The sequence below is a fragment of the Stylophora pistillata genome, chromosome 1 (genome assembly GCF_964205215.1).
Source record: "Stylophora pistillata chromosome 1, jaStyPist1.2, whole genome shotgun sequence".
In the NCBI taxonomy this organism is placed as follows: Eukaryota; Metazoa; Cnidaria; class Anthozoa; order Scleractinia; family Pocilloporidae; genus Stylophora; species Stylophora pistillata.
Genome location: NC_142519.1, coordinates 293,032 through 315,416, shown reverse-complemented (window position 1 = coordinate 315,416; position 22,385 = coordinate 293,032). Strand labels below are relative to the sequence as shown.

The window sequence follows — 22,385 nt, the reverse complement described above, 5'->3', positions numbered from 1 at the left end:
TGAAGGGGTTGGTAACGAGGTCGGGCCATGACAGGTGGTCATCAGTGGGAGAGGTTTAGCGAAGGAGTGGAGAGAGTGGGGCGCGCGTCCGGTTAACCACTTAAGGTTACGAACGTCATCGATGGCCCTGTGTATTTTGTCTCAAAGCCTCCTACAGACAAACGTTCCATTCCCCATGTTTTATTGTTTATTTTGGCAGCTTCAGTGATGGTTTGCTAAAGCTGCCCTTGGGCTATGACAGTGCTCCAGCAACTCCTTTACTTTGTGTTTTCTATTTTCGATGCAAATGGCGTTTCCGTCAGACGACTAAATAGGTCAGCAATTTAAAATGATCTGAATTAAAAGTACAGTAAGCGCCATAGAATACGAGAATACGAGAGTGTCTACTGCTGAACTGTAGACAACACAAAATAAGTGCATGGAAACATGCTTTGAAATGAATTACTGTATTTTGAGTCCTTTAGAGCAAAACTTAAACTGCCTTGGTATTAGCAGGCGAGTCAAGAATTTAAAGAAAGCGACAAAACTTTTGAGTCTGTAATTCATGTTTCGACAGAAACTTCAGTTAATTGCTGTACAAAGCGTTAGAAGTTGAATTAAATAGCAAGTAGAACAATGCTAATTATGGTAAATACTGATAACAGGAAAATAAGTAAAGCATGAAAGTGTGAGAATTAAGAGGATAGTTTTGGATTTACATGGTGTAATTGTTGATTCAGGGATAGTTGTTCTATTTGAATATAAATAGCCTCTTTTATCTTAAGTTGAAAGCCGATAGAGGCGGGATCTAAAACATGGAAGTTACCTGCTGTGGAGAATCTTTCGGATGCTTGAAAATGTGAGAGGCCCTGTCACTGACTATGTGCTCTCTGACGCGTGTGGAAAAATGCCGGCAGGTTTCAGCGACGTAACACCCAATTTTGATGCAAAAAAAGTTAGAAGAGAATCTGGTTTGAAAAGGTTGTGTTTATGATAGCAAGTATTTGTAAAAATAAAATACAATCTGTCAGACATTTAATTCTCAGAAAAAAATATTTGTAAATGTAAAAAAACAATTGACAATTTCAATTAAAGAAAAAAAATAAGGAAAGAAACGGTACTTCTGAGCGAGATTTTTTTTAAGACAGAAGAGGAATATTCTTTTGAACAATGTAGAACATGTCTCGTATTAAATTATTTCCAATTTCATGTTTCACATGTGCAGAGTGATAAAGTGTAGCTTTTGAAGAGGTATCTCATAATTCCGTCGTGGTTATTGTTTTGGTTCATTAATCAGGAGACCGCCCTTGTAGCCTGTGCGGAGATCCATGTGTAAGGAAAGCCTGCCTCCATGTATACGCATGTTCCTTACAGCACATTCATCCAATACAAGCCAGACAGTATGATAAGCCCATAGAGCTGTGGCGATCAATGTGTTGTGCACACATTCTCTGGAACTAGTAAAAACTGTGCAGTTTTCCAAGGAAAGGTTAAAAATTACAGAAGAAGGACGGCAGAGAGTAGTGCAAGCATAATGCATGTCCCACAGTTGGAAATCCAAACTGTAGACTCATTGCAAGCGTCAGTATTGCAGCACTGTACATCGCACCATGTCCCTTTTTCTTTGCATTCCTGTCCTGTACAAAATATTTGTGTACCACAGCCTTTCCGATATAGATGAACTTCTTCATCATTGTCAAATTCCACACTGTGCGTTTTGTAGCAAACCTTCATATTCTCAGGACACTTGTATTGTGAGCTTTTCTTGTTGCATTCATCCCACGACTTCGAAGGGTCACAAATGTGACAATTCAGCCCAGAGCCTGCAAAATAAATACGGAAAGAAGGCGGCTTATTAAAAACAGTGTTTCGGCACTTACATGAGCCGCTTTAGGACTTTTTAAAGCACGGTTTGTCTTGAAGATAACTGATTATTTATTTATTATCCCAAGTGCTGATGCTACGCGTAGATGAGAAATCTATATCTTCAAAGGAAATCAGATAAATGCGGACTGACACATTTTTTGGGCGAGTAGCAGAAAATCGTCTTCATACTCTTTAATGGAAAGCCATTAATGGAAAGCCATTTTAATGAAATGCCTTTTTTTTTAAGATTTAACCTGGTTTTCCTTTTCCAACAGTCCTGGTGTAAAAATTAGTGAAAAAGTAAAATTTTTTAATTACTTAGCTTTCTGTTGGATGTTTTCCAGTGCCCTGAGGTCACACGGAAAAAAACAAATCTACCCTTTGTGTCGGCTTACAAAACTATTTTCTTGATTACTTACAGCTAACGACTTTACCGGATGTGACTAGACCCGGAAGGGTTAGTGCGAACAGAACACAAGGTCCATGCGAGGCACCACTCCTCCCCCCCCAATTCACCCTGAGATAGACCACAACACCAGGCACTACGCGCCCTACTCTTTTCGAGGAGTGTGTGGGTTCTTTAACGTCCCACAAATTTAAATCACAAATAAGGGATTGCGAGACGGGACCTCCATTTATCATCCCTATCCGAGAAGACTAGAAAGTCTAACCGTTTTCAGATATTATTACAGAGGCAGCACTTTCTACTCAGTTATTTAAAGACCCAAGTGTTGGTCCGGCCGGATTTGAATTCTCGACCTTCCGCACAACAGTCCGGCGCTATACCAATTGAGCTAACCGGAAGACTATATGGAAACTCTAAGTATTATTTATTTGCAAATTAGAACTACTATACAGTTGTCCATAGATTTTTATTCAGCCACAGGCAATTCATTCGACAATCATTCCTGTCATAAATCAAAGGCTCCTTAGAGCAACCTCATGGGATGAATTTTTGGCGCCCTTGACATAACCTGCGATCTGGCTTTCTTTGGAAAGTATTTTGAGGGTCTGGATGGGGTAACTGACAACTGACAAATGGCCAAAATTTTAAATGACAAATGACATTTTTGGTGGGATTTTACTGACAACTGACAAAAGCCCGGATCGCCCTTAGTATCCTAAAAGGTAAAGTATGTTTACGAGCCTAGTGACCCATTAGGCCGGTGCTTACCTCCGGTTTCTGTAGCATGAAGCGACTAGGAGTATTTCTTCTCCCCCCTGGATGGGATGCAAGTCCATCGCAGGGTTACCCCCAGCATTAAATTGCCGGTACCCATTTATACACCTGGGTGAAGAGAGGCACTGTGAGAGTAAAATGTCTTGCCTAAGAACACAACACAATGTCCCGGCCGGGGCTCGAACCCGGACCACTCGATCCGGAGTCGAGCGCACTAACCATGAGGCCACCGCGCCTCCACTTAGTATCCTAAAAACTGATGTAAAATAACGACAGTTGATTTATTGTGTTCAACGAAAGTACCTTTACCATTACATATCAGTTGGAGTATGCCAGAGTGTCCAATTTCGTTAATAATTATCGCATGTGCCATCCACATCAAGGTCATGTGTCGCATATCAGTTATACGGTCTTTGATACCCAACTCGATCGTCAACTTACGCGATGGCTGTAGTACACAGCGGTTAGAATGAAATCGGTTTTATTTACGTACCTAAGAGCATTAACTAAATAATTAAACACATGCTGTAGATATACAGGTCTCGAGGGTATTACATCACACGTCTCGCATATTACATGCTTGTTGGCATCCTATACACTACATTCCCTTCTTTCCTAAATGTTCAGCATACAAATCGAAGCCTTTAAATTAAACCAGTCGCTCGATAAAAGGACAAGAAGTTGAAGATATTCAGTTCATATTCAGTTTATATGGCTTTATAACGATCGGGCGGTCTTACAGTCCGGGTCGACCTCCGAACAGGCCTTCCCACTCCGGTATTTTCATTGTCTGGGAAATGCCTACGTTTTCCTTGAGAATCTTCAGACGTTCCAGGAATCTCTTTTGGCATCGGTACGACTGTCGTCTCTGAAATTTTGCTTGCCCCTGGGTCATCCACCCGTACTGCAGAACCTGCCTGTACCACTTGGTCTTCGTTGCCATTGGATAAATCTTGATGTGTAATAGCGTTGAAGAGTAATAAAGTAGATGTAGATGTGCTCGTTATACTTCTTTACAAACACAGTGTTTTTTTCAGTTCAATGCCAGTCTCGTTCCTCAGCGTTACCTCTGACCCCGTCTTATGAACAACCTTAAAGAGATCAGGGTTAAAGTTGGTAGACAGCTTGTTGGTTTTCTGTGCTATTCCTCGTTCCTTTGGATCCCATCCTAGTCGCCAATGTACTTCACAGCGGTTAAAATGAAATCGGTTTTATTTACATACCTAAGAGAACTAACTAAATAATTAAACACATGCTGTATATATGCAGGTCTCGAGGGTATTACATCACACATCATCACATTGCATCGCACATATTACATGCTCGTTGGCATCCTAGACACTACAAAGGCCGTGAATGCTGGTATTTTAAGGGCTGTTGCAAGCTTTTACCGAATTGAGTCGGAAGCAACATTTCAGCGTCACAGAAGCCGCATTCCTATTAAAGATGTTAAAACCGCACTGGCGCTGAAAAAGCACTCTCCTTCGTTTTTTGGTCTAAAGTACTTGCCTAGTAAATATGGCCTTGGAGATTTTGATGTGAATCTTTATCACATGGCTCCGAGTTCAGGCGGCAAAAGCGAAACAATTTTGCGCTAACTATGGACGAGCAATGGAATTTGGAGCTTCCGACCATGCTGGCTGGAACAGGAAGCGAATTAAACAGTATGTATTGGAGTGGTTTGGTTATTGGTATTGGTAGATTTATATCAGTTAATAACCTACTCTTTTTCATAAAACTCCCATTAGATGTCGACTTATAAGCGCCGTCAGAACTTTCTCATTCTTGAATTCATGTAAATTATGCTTTATGTAGATTATAATGACATAGCTAGAGTGACTGTGAAAAAGTTAATAATAATAATAATAATAGTAATAATAATAATAATAATAATAATAATAACAAAAATAATGATATTTTGTATAGCGCCTATCCAATGATAGATCTAGGCGCTTAACAAAGTGAGAGGAAATTCAAATTTAAAGTTAATTAAAGTAAATAAGCTTAAAACTGAAGTAAAAGCATATAAAGTCTATTTCCTAATGGCTAAAGTAAAATCTTATGTGTCTCATAAAACTCAAGTCTCACTTAAACTTCTCGAAGAAGGAATGCACCGCCTGCACAACAGCATAGCTTCAATTAACAACGATTATCTCCAAGATATTGAATTGAGCACATTACTAACAACAGTTGTGGAGAATCTACACGCAGCTTCACATTTTAAGCATGAGACCGGCCTTGCCGCATTACAGTATTCCCAAGACTTTGGATTAATTACCAAGGAGTCGTTGAAGAGAGTAACGAAATGGGCCATTATCAGTGCGCACTTTTGCCGGTACACCAAACTCTGCAAATACCTTGTGGAGGCGTGGTATGACGACTGGTGTAGACCGTGACGGTATGACCTCTACAATAGGGTATCCGGAATAGTCGTCGTAGAGGACGAGTAAGTATCCTCCGCTAGACAGTTCCTTAAAATCTGCACTAATCTGTTGCCATGGTCCCTCTGGCAGCGGTGACACGTTAAGGGGCTCGCATTTGGTTTCTGGGGTCGTCACTTGGCATGCAAGACAGGACTTCACTTTCTTCTCTACTGCGTCGTTGATACCTGGGAACCACCGGCCTTCTCCCGAAGCAGTGACTTTGTTTTCGTGATGTCCTGATGACCTTCGTGTGCGAGATCAATTACTGTCTGTTGTAAGACGTCAGGGACAATGATCCGTCTTCCTCTCAAGAGTACACTCGAAGAACTGCAGATGGTCAATTCTTCCTTTACCCGTTCTGCTTTGTACGTGTTTTGGTTAATGCCGAGTCGCTTAGACGGCTTAAACCAGTGGCAGGTACGCACAGCATCAATGACGGCTAGAAGGGTTGGATCTTTCATAGTCGCCTGCGTGATGTCCTTTAGCTTGAGTGCGTTGGGCTTAAGTGTATGTGATGTAGTCCACGAACTTTTCTGCCACGCGTTGCTGTCGAGTGCTGGAAAGCGTTGACTTCTCAGGGTGTCGGGACATATGGTCAGCCGGGTTTCCTTCTCCTTGCTCGTACCCAACTGTCACTTGGTATGGCTGTAAGCGCAGTGTCCACCTCTCGATGCGTGGTGGTGGTTTTGATCGAGGATTGTTGTATATCGCAAGTAACGGCTTATTATCTGTGATGAAAGTTACCGGTTTGCCATAGACGTATAGGTGAAAATATTCACATCCATATACGACAACAAGAGCTTCACGCTCAGACTGACTGCAGCGTTGTTCTATGGGGAGTCAAGGATCTGCTTGCGTACGCAACCACGTGCTTGTCTCCAGTGATGGGGTCAGTTTGAGCCAGGATTGCCCCAAGCCCAACGAGGCTTGCATCGACGCTGACTTCGGTGTTCCTGCTGGGGTCCAAGTAAGCGGTTACAGGTGTTTGCATAAGGGCGGTCTTGAGCTGCTGAAGGGCGTGGTCTTGCCTTTGGCTCCACTCCCAAGGCATGTTGTTTTGGGTTAGCTCACGGAGGGGCTGAGTTAGCGTTGCGTAAGCAGGAATGAATCTGGAAAAGTAATTGGCCATACCAAGGAGACTGCACACTTCTGCGACATTAGTTGGTGGTGGGAGATTGGTTATCGCCTGGACCTTCCTCGGATCAGCAGAGATGCCTTTACTAGAGAACACATAACCAAAGAACTCGAGGCTATGCTGTGAAAACTCGCATTTGTCGCGGTTTTGGGTTAGGCCCTTCTCCCGGAGGCGCTGAAAGTTTTCTCGGTCGTGGTCTTCCTGTACCTCTCCGTGCACTAAGATATCATCACTCAGGTTGAGCGCTCCCTGTATGTCGCTCAAGGTTTCGCGGATGGCATTTTGGAATATTTCGGCTGCACAGACGATTCCGAAGTTTAGGCGCGTATACCGCCTCAGTCCGAGATGGGTGCTAAACGTTGTGATGAATCTAGATTCCGGGGCGAGTTCTAGTTGATTGTACCCTTGATTCAAGTCAAGCTTATTGAACACTGTGAATGCTTAAATGGAAGGTGTTTTCGTCATCGCTGTCACTGGATTCATCCAAGTACTCGTCGAGTGTGCTGACTGTTTTCCGTGACTCTCGCTTGTGAGATCTTGCCTTTGGTTTGCTGCGACAGACTGATTCGAAATGTCCCAGCTTGCCGCAACTTCGGCACTCTTTCTGCCGGACAACATCGCATGCCTCCATCATGTGGGTAAGCGCCACCGCAGTTTCGGCATGTTGTTGTTCCTAAGTGTGATCGGGAAAATCCGCGTCCCGGGCGTTCCTTCTTGTCGCATGGGGGGTCCATTTGAAGATTTTCGTCGAGTTACTTCACGGTGTTTATCGAGTTTGTTCACTTCTGCTTTTGAGTTTTCGAATTCTTTGACTTGTGTTTCGGTAAGCTCCAGGGTTTTGTCGTAATCGAGGAGTGCATGTAAGGTAATTCCAGGATCACTGAAAGCTTTACGGCGCAACTTGGACGACGAACACAGTTGAATAATCTGGCTTTTGATTTCTCGGTCGGCATCAGTGAATTCGCAGGTTTGTGATAGGTGTTTCAACCTGGTGTAATAGGTCATGAGGTCTTCTCCTGGGTCTTGTTTTGCCTGCCTGAACTTGTATTCTTCATAGGCCACATTAGTCTTCGGCGTGAAGTAGTTTGTGAGAGCCGTGATTGTTTTTTCGAGCGGGTCTTCGTCTGCTCCTGCAACGGCGTCGGGCAGCGTTTCAACAACATCGTTGACCTCTTCGCCTGCATAGTGTAACAGAAGAACCTGCTGTCGCTTCTTGTTGGTCACATCTAGCGCCACAATAAGGTTGCGGAACCGTGCGATGTACTTTTTCCACCAAGAAGTGTTCCTTGGTTTTGAGAAAGGTCGAATGAGGGAAACGGTGGTAGGTTGCTCATGGCTGCGTGAGCTGTCGGCTTGACTCGGGTTGTTTTGATTCTGTGTCCCTATCGGCCAGAGTGGACTTAGTTGACTCAGTGTTGCTTTTTATCACTCGTCGCCAGTGTAGTGTATTGACTGCACGTATAGGCGTACGGGCACCTTTGGACTGGGGGGGGGGGGGGGGGGGCGGTGACTTCCTTGCCCGAAAAAAACACGCAATGCCCGAAAGGGTAAGAGTTGAAATCGGGATGCAAACGGGGAAGTTCACCATTTCCCCATCTAATGAAACTGCTATCATTGAAAGCTGTCAATAACTGGTAGTTACTAGCTGGGTGACATCAGCTAGTATTATGTGATACTTTGATACTGAGATTTACGGATAGAATCGATCGAATAGAATAAACGAATTACTTAATGGAATTTGTGTAGTATTTACCTTTCGCCTTGTTGACCTTGACGACTGCTTGACCTTTAGTCACTTAAGTTTTTAACGTCTTCTTGAACCTTTCAAGTCCACGGACTTCACAACGAATCGAACAAACTTCAATGAGGAAACCTAAACCTTCATGTGAACTCGTCAAAATGTTTTCCCGCTCTCCGCGAAATTGGCGCGAAAATTAGGCACGAACTGCAGCAGATGTTCCCGAAACAATATACTTTACATTTTACACGATATTATTCAAATTTCGAAATCTCTGAAGACACCACTTTCGGGCATCTAATCACCTGAAAAGAAATTAACTAGAAACTTTATTCACGACTTTTGGAGATCACGCCAACGGCATTATTTTATAATGTTTTCTCCCCAATGTCATTGCCCGAATCAAGAGCGTTTCCGCAGCTAGGGGGGCTGCAGCCCCCCTACTCCCCCACTCGTACCCCTATGACTGCACGCTAGAATGTTATTTCACGAAACGGTTTATTTGTTGAAGTCCTAGTTTTATAACAGCGCCAAGCTTTTTCTCTCTCTCTTATTACTAACCGGGAAAATACATGACTGACAGGTAACAAAACGACAATGGGAAGTGGTCACTACAATAAATATCGGTAATGGAAGGAAAAAAGATGCTGTTTGGCCGGTTACGAGACTAGGACAAAGGTGAGGGAATCTGGACAAGTTCCAACAGAATATGACTAAGGCTAACTCGAAAGATGACTCTAATCATATTTAGTTCATCAATTGCATTTTTTCTCGACAGGATTTTTTTAAAAACAACTTCATGAAAAATTATGTTTTCAAACCACCAAGGTAACCATAAACTCGTTTAAAATATTCGATGATAGCACATGCGCATCAGCACACGCTTGCTGAAGGTGAATTATTCCCCTTCAGGCAATGCGAGTCTTGGTACGTTTGATTTGCATGCATAACACGACAAAAACACTTTTAATCCTGGTGGTCATTTCTTTGTGAAAATAAAATATATTCGGGACATTCGGTGATTGTAGACAAAACAGGAATCAAATCGCACTGAATACCTCTGGCCTGTTCCCACTACAAGATACGTTCAGCCTCTATAAATAAATAAATCTACACTGATATTTCTGAGTAAGGATAACAATTCCATTAAGCTAGCGGTTGCTGCGAAGAGATGGTTAGCCTAAGTAAAGCGACGGAAAGGACACAATGACACTCGCTAACTAGCGGCTTGCTACATGGCAAGCCTGACATGTTGTAATTTTCCCAACGTGTAATGTATATAAATATTTATGCCGATCTGGCTTCGCTGGAAGACTTTTTTTGCTTTAAAACGCTCGATTGAGGAATTATCACCGCATATGTTCCTCGAGTCTGACAGACAGATGCTGAAAAATATAATCGTTACCCGGAAAACTGGATGAGTGATTTTCACTGACATTATTGAGAAAGATTTAGCTGTTGGTTTGTTTTGTGGCTAAAACAGCAGAACTGAATGAGCTGTCCGGTTCGAAGCGACCGAAGCAAGTCTTTCTCTCCTGAAAGAAATATTTAAAGTGAAATACCTGTAGGATGAACAAAATCTCTTTGCAAAATATTCCTACCTCTGGAGAAAACCAACGTCCATGAGATAAGTAGCGTAACTAGAGGACATAACTTCATGTTGAGGTGAAAAACGTCATTTGTAGCAGTTTTGAGTCTAGGTTTGTGACCGACTACATGTTTGTCTTCAGCTGCAGGTGTTACTGACAATGTTTCAATTAACCCTTTTGGTCGTCAGTCTAATCGTAGTATCTCAGCCAACCATGACGATTATCTTTAAAAGTTGTCACTTACAAGAAACATCAATTAATCATGCTTCATGCTGTTGTCAGGTTAGTTTGAACTGTACGTGTTTGTCTTGTAGCTCTCAAATCGTGCTTCAACAACGGCTTAACTTATGTCAAAATGTTATGCGTTTCCTTAGTTACTCTTCAGTATAGATAAATATTTGCACGTACTCTGTTCTATTCTCGGTAAAAGCGTTGGTATTTTGTCTACCACACACACTGTTTAGGTTCAGTATCACTTTATCCATTGGATTATCAGTTTTAAATGATCGAGATTTGAAGGCAAAAATTTTAGTTTCATACCGCCGCTCAGAACACGTAACATGGACAACTCTCGTTAATTATTAATCAATACAAAATTACAACTGATACAAGGTATCTGAACGTTTCTTATCTGTCAAGATGTATGGGACATCTTATTTAACACATCAACTAACCAACCAGGAGGTTTAAAATCCCTGGAAGATAAAACATTTTACTGGTTTCATTTGCAAAATTACGACGAAACGTTCAATTTTACCTTTAGTTTGACTGAATATTTCAATTAAGCGAGACAAACGAAGTTACACTCAATGAAATTTTAGATAACATCACTATATATAGTATAGCGAGCAAGAACTGACGCCTAAAGTGAATCATTGAGCATTTTCAGCAATTCTAATGGTTTCCTATTCAGAAATATGAATCGGTAAAGTGAACGTTCAAATAATTTTGATCAAATCCTTTGGAAAAGGATTTCCGCGAACGGTTGAATATATATATATATATAAAAAAATGAAACAAACAAAACAAAAAATAATAAATATAGACTTAAAAACGAATAAATAAACTGAGAAGTAAAACTTATTGTAGAAATGGTTGGCTTGTTATTCACTCATGGCTTTGTGTATGTTTGTGACACATGATAGCAACATGTTTGGTAAAAACACAAATGATGTCCAACGGAGTTTTTGTGCTGTTGCTACCGTTACGATACGGATACATTAGGACAAACTAACAAAGAGATGAGTTGGTTGTTGCCAGTTAAAATTGCATTTGGTGCCAATTAAAATATTTCCTACTTAGCTTTATGAAAGTGGTTATTTTTAATCTTATATAAAATTTGTTTGTCAAACTAAGTTTTGGAGAAAAAACGTTTTTTCCCTCTCATCACGACCGTGAGACAAAGAAAAAAATCTGATTCCCTATAAGAATAGAGTCTGAGACCTCGCATTTCCCGCTCAGCCGATGCTCTAAAATGGCCACCAAGATACACAGACCGGCAGTGAGCTGGGCCATTATGATGTACTTATACTACACCCTTCCTGTTCACTGCCTTTGATCAGGATTTTTGCAAGCTATATGTGTATAAACAATTGTATAGCACACAACTGAATGGTGCCTTATCTTATGCACGCGCTGATTTGTTAGCTTGCAAATGATTGGCAAGTACTATTCACCTCCGAGCTGCCGAGGCGTTGAGAATTAAATTTCAGACCGTTTTGCGGTATAATGACAGAAATTTGCTGCTTTGTGGTTCTTGCGTTGTATATTCGAAATATTATTAACCTCCAGGTCGGCGAGAGTGATTGATATTTATCGAACCGCGAGCAACTGGGTTAATAATCGTTGACTAAGTCATCGACATTACGATAGTAATTATCATACATGATCTAATGTAAGTTATCATCTCTCTCATGAGAGAGACTTAAAAGCGTCTTTTGTCAGGCTAGATCGCAGGGAAGCCATACATTTTCTAAATGCCGAGATAATTTTGTATACCTAGCTTATAACTCTAATGTAAATTATTAGAAAAAAGTTGAAATTTGTACAGCCGAATTAACTCACAACCTTTTAATTTTGCTAACTAGTGGTTAATTTAAAATCAATTGAGAAAATTCGAAGGCAGCAATTCTTGTATGAATTCAAAAAATGGGCTAGTGATTGCTATTCTGTATTGCCGCAACGCAACGCTGGCAAAGGATTTTAAAGACATACTAAGTGAAGAGATGGGGACGAGATGTCTGATACGTAAGTGTAATTATATCGTTATGTTTTTAGTATCAATTATAAACCGGATCCCTTCCGGCTTTAGGAGTCGTTGAGTAACACAGGAACGAGAGGTTTTTTTTTAATAGCGATCGATTCTACTGTCAGAAATGTAAGAAACGAGACAAAAGAGTGAGTTTCATGACTTTCGTGCTGTTCTCTTAATAAGCGTTCTTCAAGAAACATACGGGCATCATCATACAAGCAGTGTACATTTTCCCCGATTTCCTTCCAAGTTTCAAATTTGTAGCGACTCGCTGCAGATTTAAAGGATTACTCACGAGCCGACGAAGGGAACCAAGGAGAAAAAAGCCGCGCTGAACTCCTACAAAGACTTCAAAGCTTGAAAACTGAAATATACCAAGAGATTATGGACACTCGATAATCTCTTGAATATAATAATCAATGTCACGATAAATTATCACTCAAAGAACAAAGTTTTGCGGTTGGAACCGTCCATTAGGACGCGCGATTAGAAAGTTTCTATTGGGAAGAATCTACAATTGGTTGATCCATCGCTGAAAATCTTTTGTAATTATAGTAAGTACTCCAGAACAATGATGCCTTTTTAGAAGCACAAGTCACCTGCGGTCGTCGTTGTACTTGAATAAGAGAACACGAGCTGGGAGCAGCCGGATTAGACTTTTTGAACTTTACTGAACGTTTCTACAAGAATTTTACTGCTTTTTGACCTTTTTCTTAAGTTGAAATTTAATATATAGCCTTCTTGTGCAGTTTAGTTTTATGAAACTTTGTAAAGTTTAGGAAGAACGAACCATATCACCTTGTGGGTTTTTTAGTATAATTTGTCAGAGCGAATGGGCTAATGCTGGAAACGACAGCTTTGAAACTCCGCCTTTCGGCGGTGGCCAATTTGTATTATCCACTCAGTTGATTAAACCAAAATTACCTTGTTACCCTCACCGATGCAGCACCTCGGTTTTTTTTTTTAACTTACTCCCTTTATTCATAATGAAATTAGTTGAAGTTCTTGATTCGACGTTTGAATCTATTACTGCTCGGTTACTTTACTTTAGTTCAGCTCGGCAGTTAGGAAGTTTAAAATACGCTCATTGACCTTTTTTTTTTTTTTTAATTTGCTGTACAGTCTCTTCCCCACTTAGGAAACAAATAAATTCGGGAAATAATGGTCAGTATACTGCTTTTTATTTCTTTTTATCTTTTGAAGATAAATCACATTTATTTTAGAGGAATAAAAGTTTTGATGAGAAACATTTTGTAGTTGAACTGAATTTCCTTTTCACTGAGTTTGGAACGTAAACTCAATCCGCCCGCAGGTGTGAACAATGGCCAGTTGCTCTTAGCGCCGTCTGTTATGATGGAGTTCAACGATCCATTTAATGCTAATTTTCTCTTTAAAGCGGTCTACACTTTTTCTCACAAAAGAGTTACTGCTAGGCCTTAAATTACTTAATATATCGGAAAGATATCTACATGACGTTATGTTGAATATAGGAACTAGGGTGAAGCACGATTTTAATGAAGTTGAAAGCTTTTTATTGGAGTGAATTTAGTCTAGAATACAAGAAGCCTAAAAAGTTTAATTTTTGACTGGTCTCACGGTTAAATGATCCTCTAGTACCATCGTGTACATCAATTTTCGAAGTCACCACAAAAAAAACTGTAAACCGTATTTTGAGTAAACTTTGAATAAAAAAAAAAAAAACAGCTGAATCAGAGTCGAGTTGTTTTACAATATCGTGTATTAGCATTATTTTGATCACTATTTTGTAAGATGAAAGATTGACACAGCTGCTTCATGGTGAACACTCTGACTGGTGCAGGGGAATTCTTAGCACAATTTCCTTATTTCCCGTAGCGTTGATGCTCTAACTCGTCGCCGGCATATAACAAACTGGGAAATTCCCAATAGTTAATGAGTTGATGTGCGTGATGTTTCCTTCCCAGATAGTCACTTTGCATTCGAGTTCTCGACAAAACAACACACACCTCTTAAAGACCCGAACTGAATATTAACATGCATATGCATTTATCTAATTTTTTTTTTATTTATAAAAAAGGTTTTCTAGAGGAGAGAATTGAGAAATTTCTGAATGAAATATTTTGTATACATTCTGTGTATCTAGGCGAGGTTAAAAAAAAGTTATGTCTTCCACTCTTCTTACATTATTAAACAAAAGCGAAACAACGACATGTAACTGTGTGTATTGCGTGCGTTTGTAACTTTAAAACTTGGAGTTCCTTTCGTGAAAATTATTATCTTACATATCAACCAGCAAACAAATTATCGTTGCATTCGGAGTTCAAGGTTTAATTGAAAATGAAAATTGAGGCTGCATTAGAAGCAATCATTGATTTGAAATATAGGAACTCACCTTCATAAGACATCCACGCAAATCCGATAAAAACGGCAAAAAATCTCACTGAATCCATTCTGCCCTCGGAAAGTGAGGCGCCGGCTACAATCACGCAAACATTTCACGTTTGAAGAGGACACAGTAATGGTATTATAGGCTAGTGAATACACGACGCTTAACAATATCAACTATTTTGTACCGTTTGTGTACTTAAATTATTCACGACAGATGTCAAAATAAGGATAAACAACTACTCTCGCTAATTTGATGGATATTTCAGTAATTAGCTTATTTTGTTCCTCACATTTTACGGTTTTCTTTAGATGAAAAGTCAGCTAATGTGACCAGACGTTAAACGCGTGAAAAATTATAATGGAATCAGCAAATCTGTATTGCCAGAGACTCAGTTTAGCGTGATCATATGTATGTACTCCTCAAAACATCCGATAAATCGAAGAAAAACCAATTATTGTCACTCTTATTTGCTCTTTAAAGTTCCTGTTACTTGTTTCTGGGCAGATTCCGTATGATGCCTGAATAGAAATATTACAACCTACTTTTTTTTTTTATTAAGTGGTAAAAGTTGCAGGTAAAGAGTACAAGTATCATAAATTATTTACAACAATTACCAAACAAAGCAGTACCCTCCTCGAAATCTCCCACTGATGTCAAAGCGGTGGGTTTTTTTTCTTTTCGTGAAATCACATTATTATCATAAAAGTATTTGATTACTATCCACCACTCAGGTTACAAGGAGCCTTTATTTGTCAAGGGCTATTCTTCATGTAATTAAAATACATTAAGGTTTCACATCGAAATCTAGTTAATTGTTTAAAAATGTTTTGACCCATGCCTGTCTGTGCACAGGCAGCCCAAGCTCACTACTAGAAAAGCGGACGTGACTCTTACCATGTTGCGCAACGTTTTATATTCATAAAGGTTTGTATGGGATGTTCTCGGTGTTCAACTGCTAAAAGAAAGTCTTTCTTTTAGCAGTTGAACACCAACATAGCGCTAACTCGCCGAAAACGCTTCAAAATGGCCTGAGACGCTAGGAATCAACAAAGAAAACAACAAGGCAATAAGGTAAGCCCATTTTATTTCAAAACAAGACATTTTTTCTCTCTTTTAAGGCAAACCGATAACATCCCATACAAACCTTTATAAATATAAAACGTTGCGCAACACGGTAAGATTCACGTCCGCTTTTCTGGTAGTGAGCTTGGGCTGCCTGTGTTCTATTAAGTACTTGATTGTCAAGGTTTCAGCTATTTGTTGCTTAATACCGACCGAGCGAGAGATAGAAAGTATTCAAAATAAATCTAACCTTAAAAGGAACAAACGAAGGAGCGAACGAACGAACGAACAGACGAACAGACGAACAAACAAACAAACAAAAAAAGTCAAACAAACGAACAAACGAGCGAATGAGCGAACGAATTAACGAACGAGCGAACGAACTAACGAGCAAACGAGGGAATGAGCGAACGAGCGAACGAGCGAACGAGCGAACGAGCGAACGCGTGAACGAGCGAACGCGTGAACGGGCGAACGGGCGAACGAGCGAGCGAGCGAGCGAAGAAACGAAGAAACTTACAAGCAGACGAACGAACAAACTTACAAACCAAGAAACGAACTAAGGAACAGACAGAAAAAATCGACTCTACCCATCAAAACGATAGCATTGTAGCTACTCGCGTATGCGCAGTAGCTACAAAAAGGACAAACAAACGGACGGGCAAACAAAAAAAAATAAACGAACAGAGGTACACACGAGCCAACTGAAACTGAAATGATCATACGAGATCTTATTGCTCTGGCCTGGGTCTCAATAATGCATAACTGACAGAAAAACGTTAATGTGGTGGTTTCCCTGGCGACGTAAATTGTTCTTCAGCAATTCGAAGAGAAGATGTTCTCTTGTTTTTATCTGATGATCTATGCGAGGATTTTATTTCGAGAAGGAGAGAATCGGCTTCAATGGGGTAAGAATCTTTTGCTGATATATTAGTGCGCTATTATCGTTTTTGCATTAAACCCATCTCGTAAGATTCCGTTTAGGGTTGTTTTTCCTACAGCTAACATGAAAAGGAACTTATATCATACCTATTCCTTTTTAAATCTTAAGCGGGAGTTTAATTATTTTTTTCAGAAAATACTGTTTGCGGTTATGGGGATTCTGTAATTTAAAAGAGAGCCCAAGCTAAAAAACAAATCCGTGCAAAAATGGAAAAAAAGCCTTGGCAATATTGATCGAAATGAATAATACACAATGAATAAAGGGGGTAAGTTTCTAAAGAAACTATGATGCTGCGTCGGTGGGAGGAGCAAGTTAATTTGGTAGCCATCAACTGAGTTGATAACGTAAATAGGCCACCGTAAAGAGTTTCAAACTGTCGTTTCGAGCGTTAGCTCTTCGTCAGAGCAAATAGTATTTTCTGATAAAGGGCTAACGCTCGGAACGACAGCTTTGAAACCCTTCAAAGTGGCCAATTTACATTATGAACTCTTAATGATGCTTTATTCAATCAAATCACAAAAAATAAATAATTTGAAACTCAGTTGATAAAACCTAATTACCTGAAGACTGAATACACATGCTACCTCGAAAAAGAAGAAAAGACTCTGCTCGCAGGGTATACACATGCAATATCGTTCGTTAGATTGTCTCACGAACATAATCATCCTAAATAAGAAGCTTTAAATGCTTCATTTCTCTATCACTCGAGGACATTTGATTTATTTTGCCGTATACTATGTTTTCTCTTGGCTTTTTGTTAGACTTATTTTTCTGAGAGCATATTGAAGAATTTGAATCTGAACAGCTCATCTTTTCATTTTGACACTGCCAAGTAAATGAATTCCTCACAATTACAGTTAACACACAGAAAGAAATTATCGAGTTCTGGATAAGCCAAAGAGAAAACTGTCTGTTTCTAAAAGTTCATCAATACAGTTTGTCAGTACAGTTTGTCATGATTTGTGCCACGCTAAGTCCGAGGAAGTCTGGAGACTAATGTAATAAAAAGATGGCGGACAGTTGTGGCAATTTAGAACCGGTTGGCCAAATGCTCGAAGCAATTCATTTTGCCGCCACAAAACATAGAGATCAACGACGAAAAGACCCAGAGAAAACTCCGTACATTAATCATCCCATCGGGGTTGCTTACATTCTCTGGAAAGAGGGTGGTGTTTATGATACAGATGTCCTTCAGGTAAGGAGCACCACTGCGAAATCTAAATGTACCATTGCTTCGTGTTTTCATTACCGACCAATTCTGTGTGAATCTTAGCGATAAAAACCGCAGAAAATGGCTATCGTTATTTTATACTTGAGTGTTATTCCATTGCTGATGAGTGATGGCTATTACATTTTTTACTCGAAAGGCCGACCCCTTTTTGGGTGCTAATGGCCAGGGGAAGAGGCGCAAGGACCACAAGCTTGGGTCATTTGATACACGATGCAGGTGCACGCAGGAATCCATATTCATTCAGACAGCAACAAAAGATCATATTTCTTTGGTCCATACCCCTGGGTATGCCAGGCTGTCTTGGGTTGGCGTCTGCTTTATGAGTCTCAACTTAATTTTTTAGAAAGAATTTGAACTCAGAATTCCACCCTATTTTTGTTGTAGCTACACATACCCCTCCCTAGAAATTAAGTATATCTGCACAAATTATTTTTGTTAAAAAAATGTAGTGTGATTAACTTATGCATGAAAGTACAACAATCTTGCTGCTACAGCAATTGACTCAGTGGTTTTTTTATTGCATCCAATGCATACAGAAAATAAAACCATGATCATCAATTTCTTAGCTTACCATCTTTGTGAATAAACCTCAAAATTTTTCTTATTTTATATTTGAAGATGGGTTAGGGTTTATCTTTAGATCAAAATAATCAGGTAGAAACAAGTTTTTTCAGTTTGTTTTACTGTGGAAAATTGTTTTAAAAATAATACTCAAGTGAACAACATTATGAACTTCATGTTATGTGCAGTGTAACAGTCTGATACATGCAACTTTGGAATATTTTGGTGGCTGACATATCTTGTTGAGTATTTTTTCCAAAAATTATTTCAAATGATTAGCATCAATAATTGGAAGCCTTATCATCTAACTTTTGGAAGGTACCTTTCTTCTTGGGGGGAGGGGGGGGGGGGCTGGAGAATTTTGGTATTTTTTCCTAAAGAAGTGTTGGCCCTCCCTTGCATTTGAATGAAAAATCTCCTGACCCCCCATCTATAGGTGACTGACCAAAGTGTGACCTGCGACCCTCCCCTCACTACAACAGGGTATGTTCCATGTAGTAGAAACCTCAGAACATTTTGCTTATGAGTGCAAAGTGTTTGAATATAAATCTATCTCGATATTGAATATGTGCAAGCTGCAACAAGAAAATGCAAAGAATCAGTGTGGAATATTTCTATTTTAAAGCTGAAGTTTGAATATGGAAGTATAAACTTTGGGTATTATAAAAGTTTTGAACATAAAATATTGAAGGGAAAATACATGCACTTCCTTCTAATTTTAATTTAATTTAACATAATTTATATAGCGCTAACTCCACTAATTGACCAAAGCACTTCTCTGACTAGCTGTAGTAACTTTTCTGAACTAAATGACTCAGGAGATCAGGCAGTGGATAGTCAACACGAGGAAGAAGCTGAATAATCAATACCCGAGTCTCGATAATAATGGAAAAGGACACGAGTCCTCTGAGAAAAATATGTGCTGTGGCATAATACTCATATAGAAATGTAAGCTAAAACCTATAATAAAACACCAAATTAAATCTAAGTAGATGAAAAGCTAAACTCAATCTGTAAGCAAAATGGAAAGGAACATCCAAAAAATCCCCATTAAAAAATTCTGGGAAAGGTGTGTGACCCTTTCCTTGGATAGCTTACAAAGAGGTATGACCCTCCCCTTTTCGTGCTCATTTTCATTGATGAACCTCCCTTCTTAGGTCCCTGCCATCCCCCTTTGATATGGTATCCAACTCTAGGAAATATCTCTAAGATAAAGATCCTCTTCTGTATTAGGAGTTCCAAATTCTATTGTTTTGAGTAATGTAAATTACTTGTGTGGTTTGGTGAAGTACTTTTTAGGTGCTGTCTATATATATGACTATTTGCAAGACCTTGCAAGAGATGTAGTTTAAATGGCCCACATATTTTCCCAGAATTGATAAGATTGACAAAGCATGGAGAGAGTAGGGTAGAGAAAGAGTAATTTGCAAGGCGGAAAAAGAGAGAATGGCCTTCCCTCTTCTGACCTCCTCATCCTTACTATTTGTTATTCTCATCATCATCTCACTAGGTCACTCCTTTCACTCTCCAATCCGATGCAGCTCAGATACGTGGAAGGAATTTTCTCCAAGTTACTCATTCAGTTAATCATTACCTTGTATTACTTTAGTTTTTATAATTTTTTATTTTGTTTTGTTTTGTTTTGTCGATGAAGGCAGCTATTCTTCATGATACTGTTGAAGATACCAACACTACATTTGAAGAAGTGGAGTCAAAGTTTGGACCAGAAGTGCGACATATTGTTACAGAAGTAACTGATGACAAGAGACTTCCCAAATTGGAACGAAAACGGCTGCAGATTGTCCATGCAAAAACTTCCAGGTTAGTACAGGATTAAGTTTGCTTGTACATGTAGTAATTGACAGATCACTTTTCACATTCTTTTGTCAACAGAAGGTAGTTTAAAAAGAAAATTCTTATTTAGCAAGGGACTTCTTGTATTTATTGACATCCTGTGAGTAAAAATATTATAGAAAAAAGGAATACACAACCAGATGAAAATCCTGATAACAATTACAGGTATTTTCATGGTTGAATACAATTAAAGATATTGAGCAATAAATTTACTTTTTTACTTGACTTTAATTTTTGTTTGTTTTTTTTTTTTTTTGAAGTTCAAAAGATGACTGCTCTGTTTTAGCAAGATTTGCTGTTTTCATTGTCACAATAAATTTGGTTAAAATCAATTTGTTTTAATCCTTTTTCAATTGCAACTATGAAAATACTAAAATCTACTGCAGTTATTGTAACTTTGTGTAACAACTATAGATTTAAGACAATGGTCACTTTTCATTTTAAGGTATAGTAATAGTGTTTCTATACCCTTTCCCGTCTAACGTCAACATTTTTAAGTGAATCTTAAAAGTTTTATTGTTCAGTGCTCGGTGTTTGGCTTTGCTCCAAACTCTCATGTACCCAATCCCAGAACTGGCAACAGCTGATACACATTAGCATGAACAATGGACAGCTCTAACTTTAGTCACAATTAATTAACTTCGTATTACTTTCTTTCTAGTCACAAAGCGAAACTTGTTAAGCTTGCAGATAAACTTTTCAATTTGAGAGATCTTAATCGTGTTACCCCAGAAGGCTGGACACAAGAGAGAGTCGATGAATACTTCCGGTGGGCTCATAAAGTTGTTGAAGAACTGAAAGGAACAAATGAAGCTTTAGAAAATGAACTTTATAGATTGTTTGCCCAGCGTGGGATTACTGAGATATAGCGTAGAAGTGAGTAGTTAAGCTATGTATACAAATTATAGCATTTTGAATTATTCATACGTCATAGAAAAGCATTAACTGTACAACATACTCAGAATTAGCCATTATATCAAGCTGGAGTAGTGACAACGGTCTCATTCTCAACGCCAAGAAATGCGAGTCCCTATCATTTAGACGACCCAAGGCTCAACGTAACCAAACGAATGAAGAAGATATTAGTTTCTCGGTAAATGGGACAGTTACAAAGCCGAACATCACTTGCAAGCTACTTGGTGTTCACATAGATGACAATCTGAACTTTAGTAAACATGTTACATCGTTATGTAAGAAAACAAGCAAACAAATAGCGATCATAAGCAGGTTTAAGAAGCTGTTAAGTACTAAAACAAAACTTTTGTTGTACAAAGCCTATATTCTACCTCATTAATTTTACCTATTGCTCTACTGTATGGATGCATTGTGGCAAAACAGCAGCTGCCAAACTCGAAAAGCTAAATAAGCGTGCTATGAGATGTATTTTTAATGACAACATTAGCACCTATGAGGAATTACTTGCAAAGGCAAATATGCCAAGCCTGCAAAATAGAAGGATTCAGGACGTGTATACTAATATATAAAGTTATCTATGCAACTACACCAACACCTCTTAGTAGTCTCCTGTCACTAAGAAGTAATCAACGTAATCTGCCTAGTAAAATGAAGCTTATTCTACCTAGAGCAAACACGTCCAAGTATGGACTCCATACTTTTAGGTACTACGGTCCGAAGATGTGGAACTCTCTGCAGGATGAACTAAGAGCTGCTCCTACCATTAGAAATTTTGTTTCTCAAATTAGAAAAATAACGTTCGACACTTGTAGTTGTTTTTTATGCTATATATAAAATTTTCAATCTTCTTGCTGTCATATCAATAGGTTCTTAATAATTAATTAGTTTTATATCATACAATTAATTTTACTTTTGTTCCCAATTTCCTGATACATAATATTTTTAGCCAATTTGTTGACTCAATACCTTTATTTCATATATTATTTTGCTAACTCGACACACTAGCTGTACACGCTAGGAGCTTAACAAGCTCCTATTGATCGAGTATAAATAAAGTTGTTGAATTTTGTTGTTGAAATACTTCAGATCGTTGGATGAAAAGACGTATATTCTTGTCAGTAGGGTTGATGGCGGTTTGCTATTACTCTTGCCTCATTTTAACAAACTAATCGCTGCGCTGATCAAGTAATAATGTATGTGGTAGGTTCAGTTTGTTCCCTACTGTATTAAAATAACGAGGATGTAATGAACCATTACATCAGATGTGGATGATAAGTCATAGATGAATTA

General features: G+C 39.0%; 2 protein-coding genes across 6 annotated transcripts; one reads left to right on the top strand and one right to left on the bottom strand.

Moving 5' to 3' along the window:
- Nucleotides 1–427: 427 nt before the first annotated feature.
- On the bottom strand, nt 428–14,740 carry LOC111334332 (uncharacterized). Of its 2 annotated transcripts, none has more exons than XM_022940036.2 (2): nt 14,533–14,740; nt 428–1,802 (listed from the first exon to the last, which is right to left on the bottom strand). In XM_022940036.2, exons 1-2 carry the CDS (start codon nt 14,588–14,590, stop codon nt 1,477–1,479), a joined length of 384 nt encoding a protein of 127 aa, XP_022795771.2. In that variant the 5' UTR covers nt 14,591–14,740; the 3' UTR covers nt 428–1,476. The 2 variants fall into 2 exon arrangements, with proteins under 2 accessions (XP_022795771.2, XP_022795770.2); XM_022940035.2 differs by lacking the exon at nt 14,533–14,740 and adding an exon at nt 9,923–10,058.
- On the top strand, nt 10,070–22,173 carry LOC111334345 (guanosine-3',5'-bis(diphosphate) 3'-pyrophosphohydrolase MESH1). 4 transcript variants are annotated; one of them, XM_088746961.1, is made up of 4 exons: nt 17,590–17,729; nt 17,902–17,981; nt 19,981–20,147; nt 20,842–22,173. In XM_088746961.1, the coding sequence occupies exons 2-4, from the start codon at nt 17,976–17,978 to the stop codon at nt 21,047–21,049; spliced, it is 381 nt and encodes a 126-aa protein (XP_088603087.1). In that variant the 5' UTR covers nt 17,590–17,729; nt 17,902–17,975; the 3' UTR covers nt 21,050–22,173. The 4 variants fall into 4 exon arrangements, with proteins under 4 accessions (XP_088603085.1, XP_088603086.1, XP_022795787.1 ...); XM_088746959.1 differs by lacking the exons at nt 17,590–17,729; nt 17,902–17,981 and adding an exon at nt 10,070–10,192; XM_088746960.1 differs by lacking the exons at nt 17,590–17,729; nt 17,902–17,981 and adding an exon at nt 16,098–16,499.
- Nucleotides 22,174–22,385: the final 212 nt, after the last annotated feature.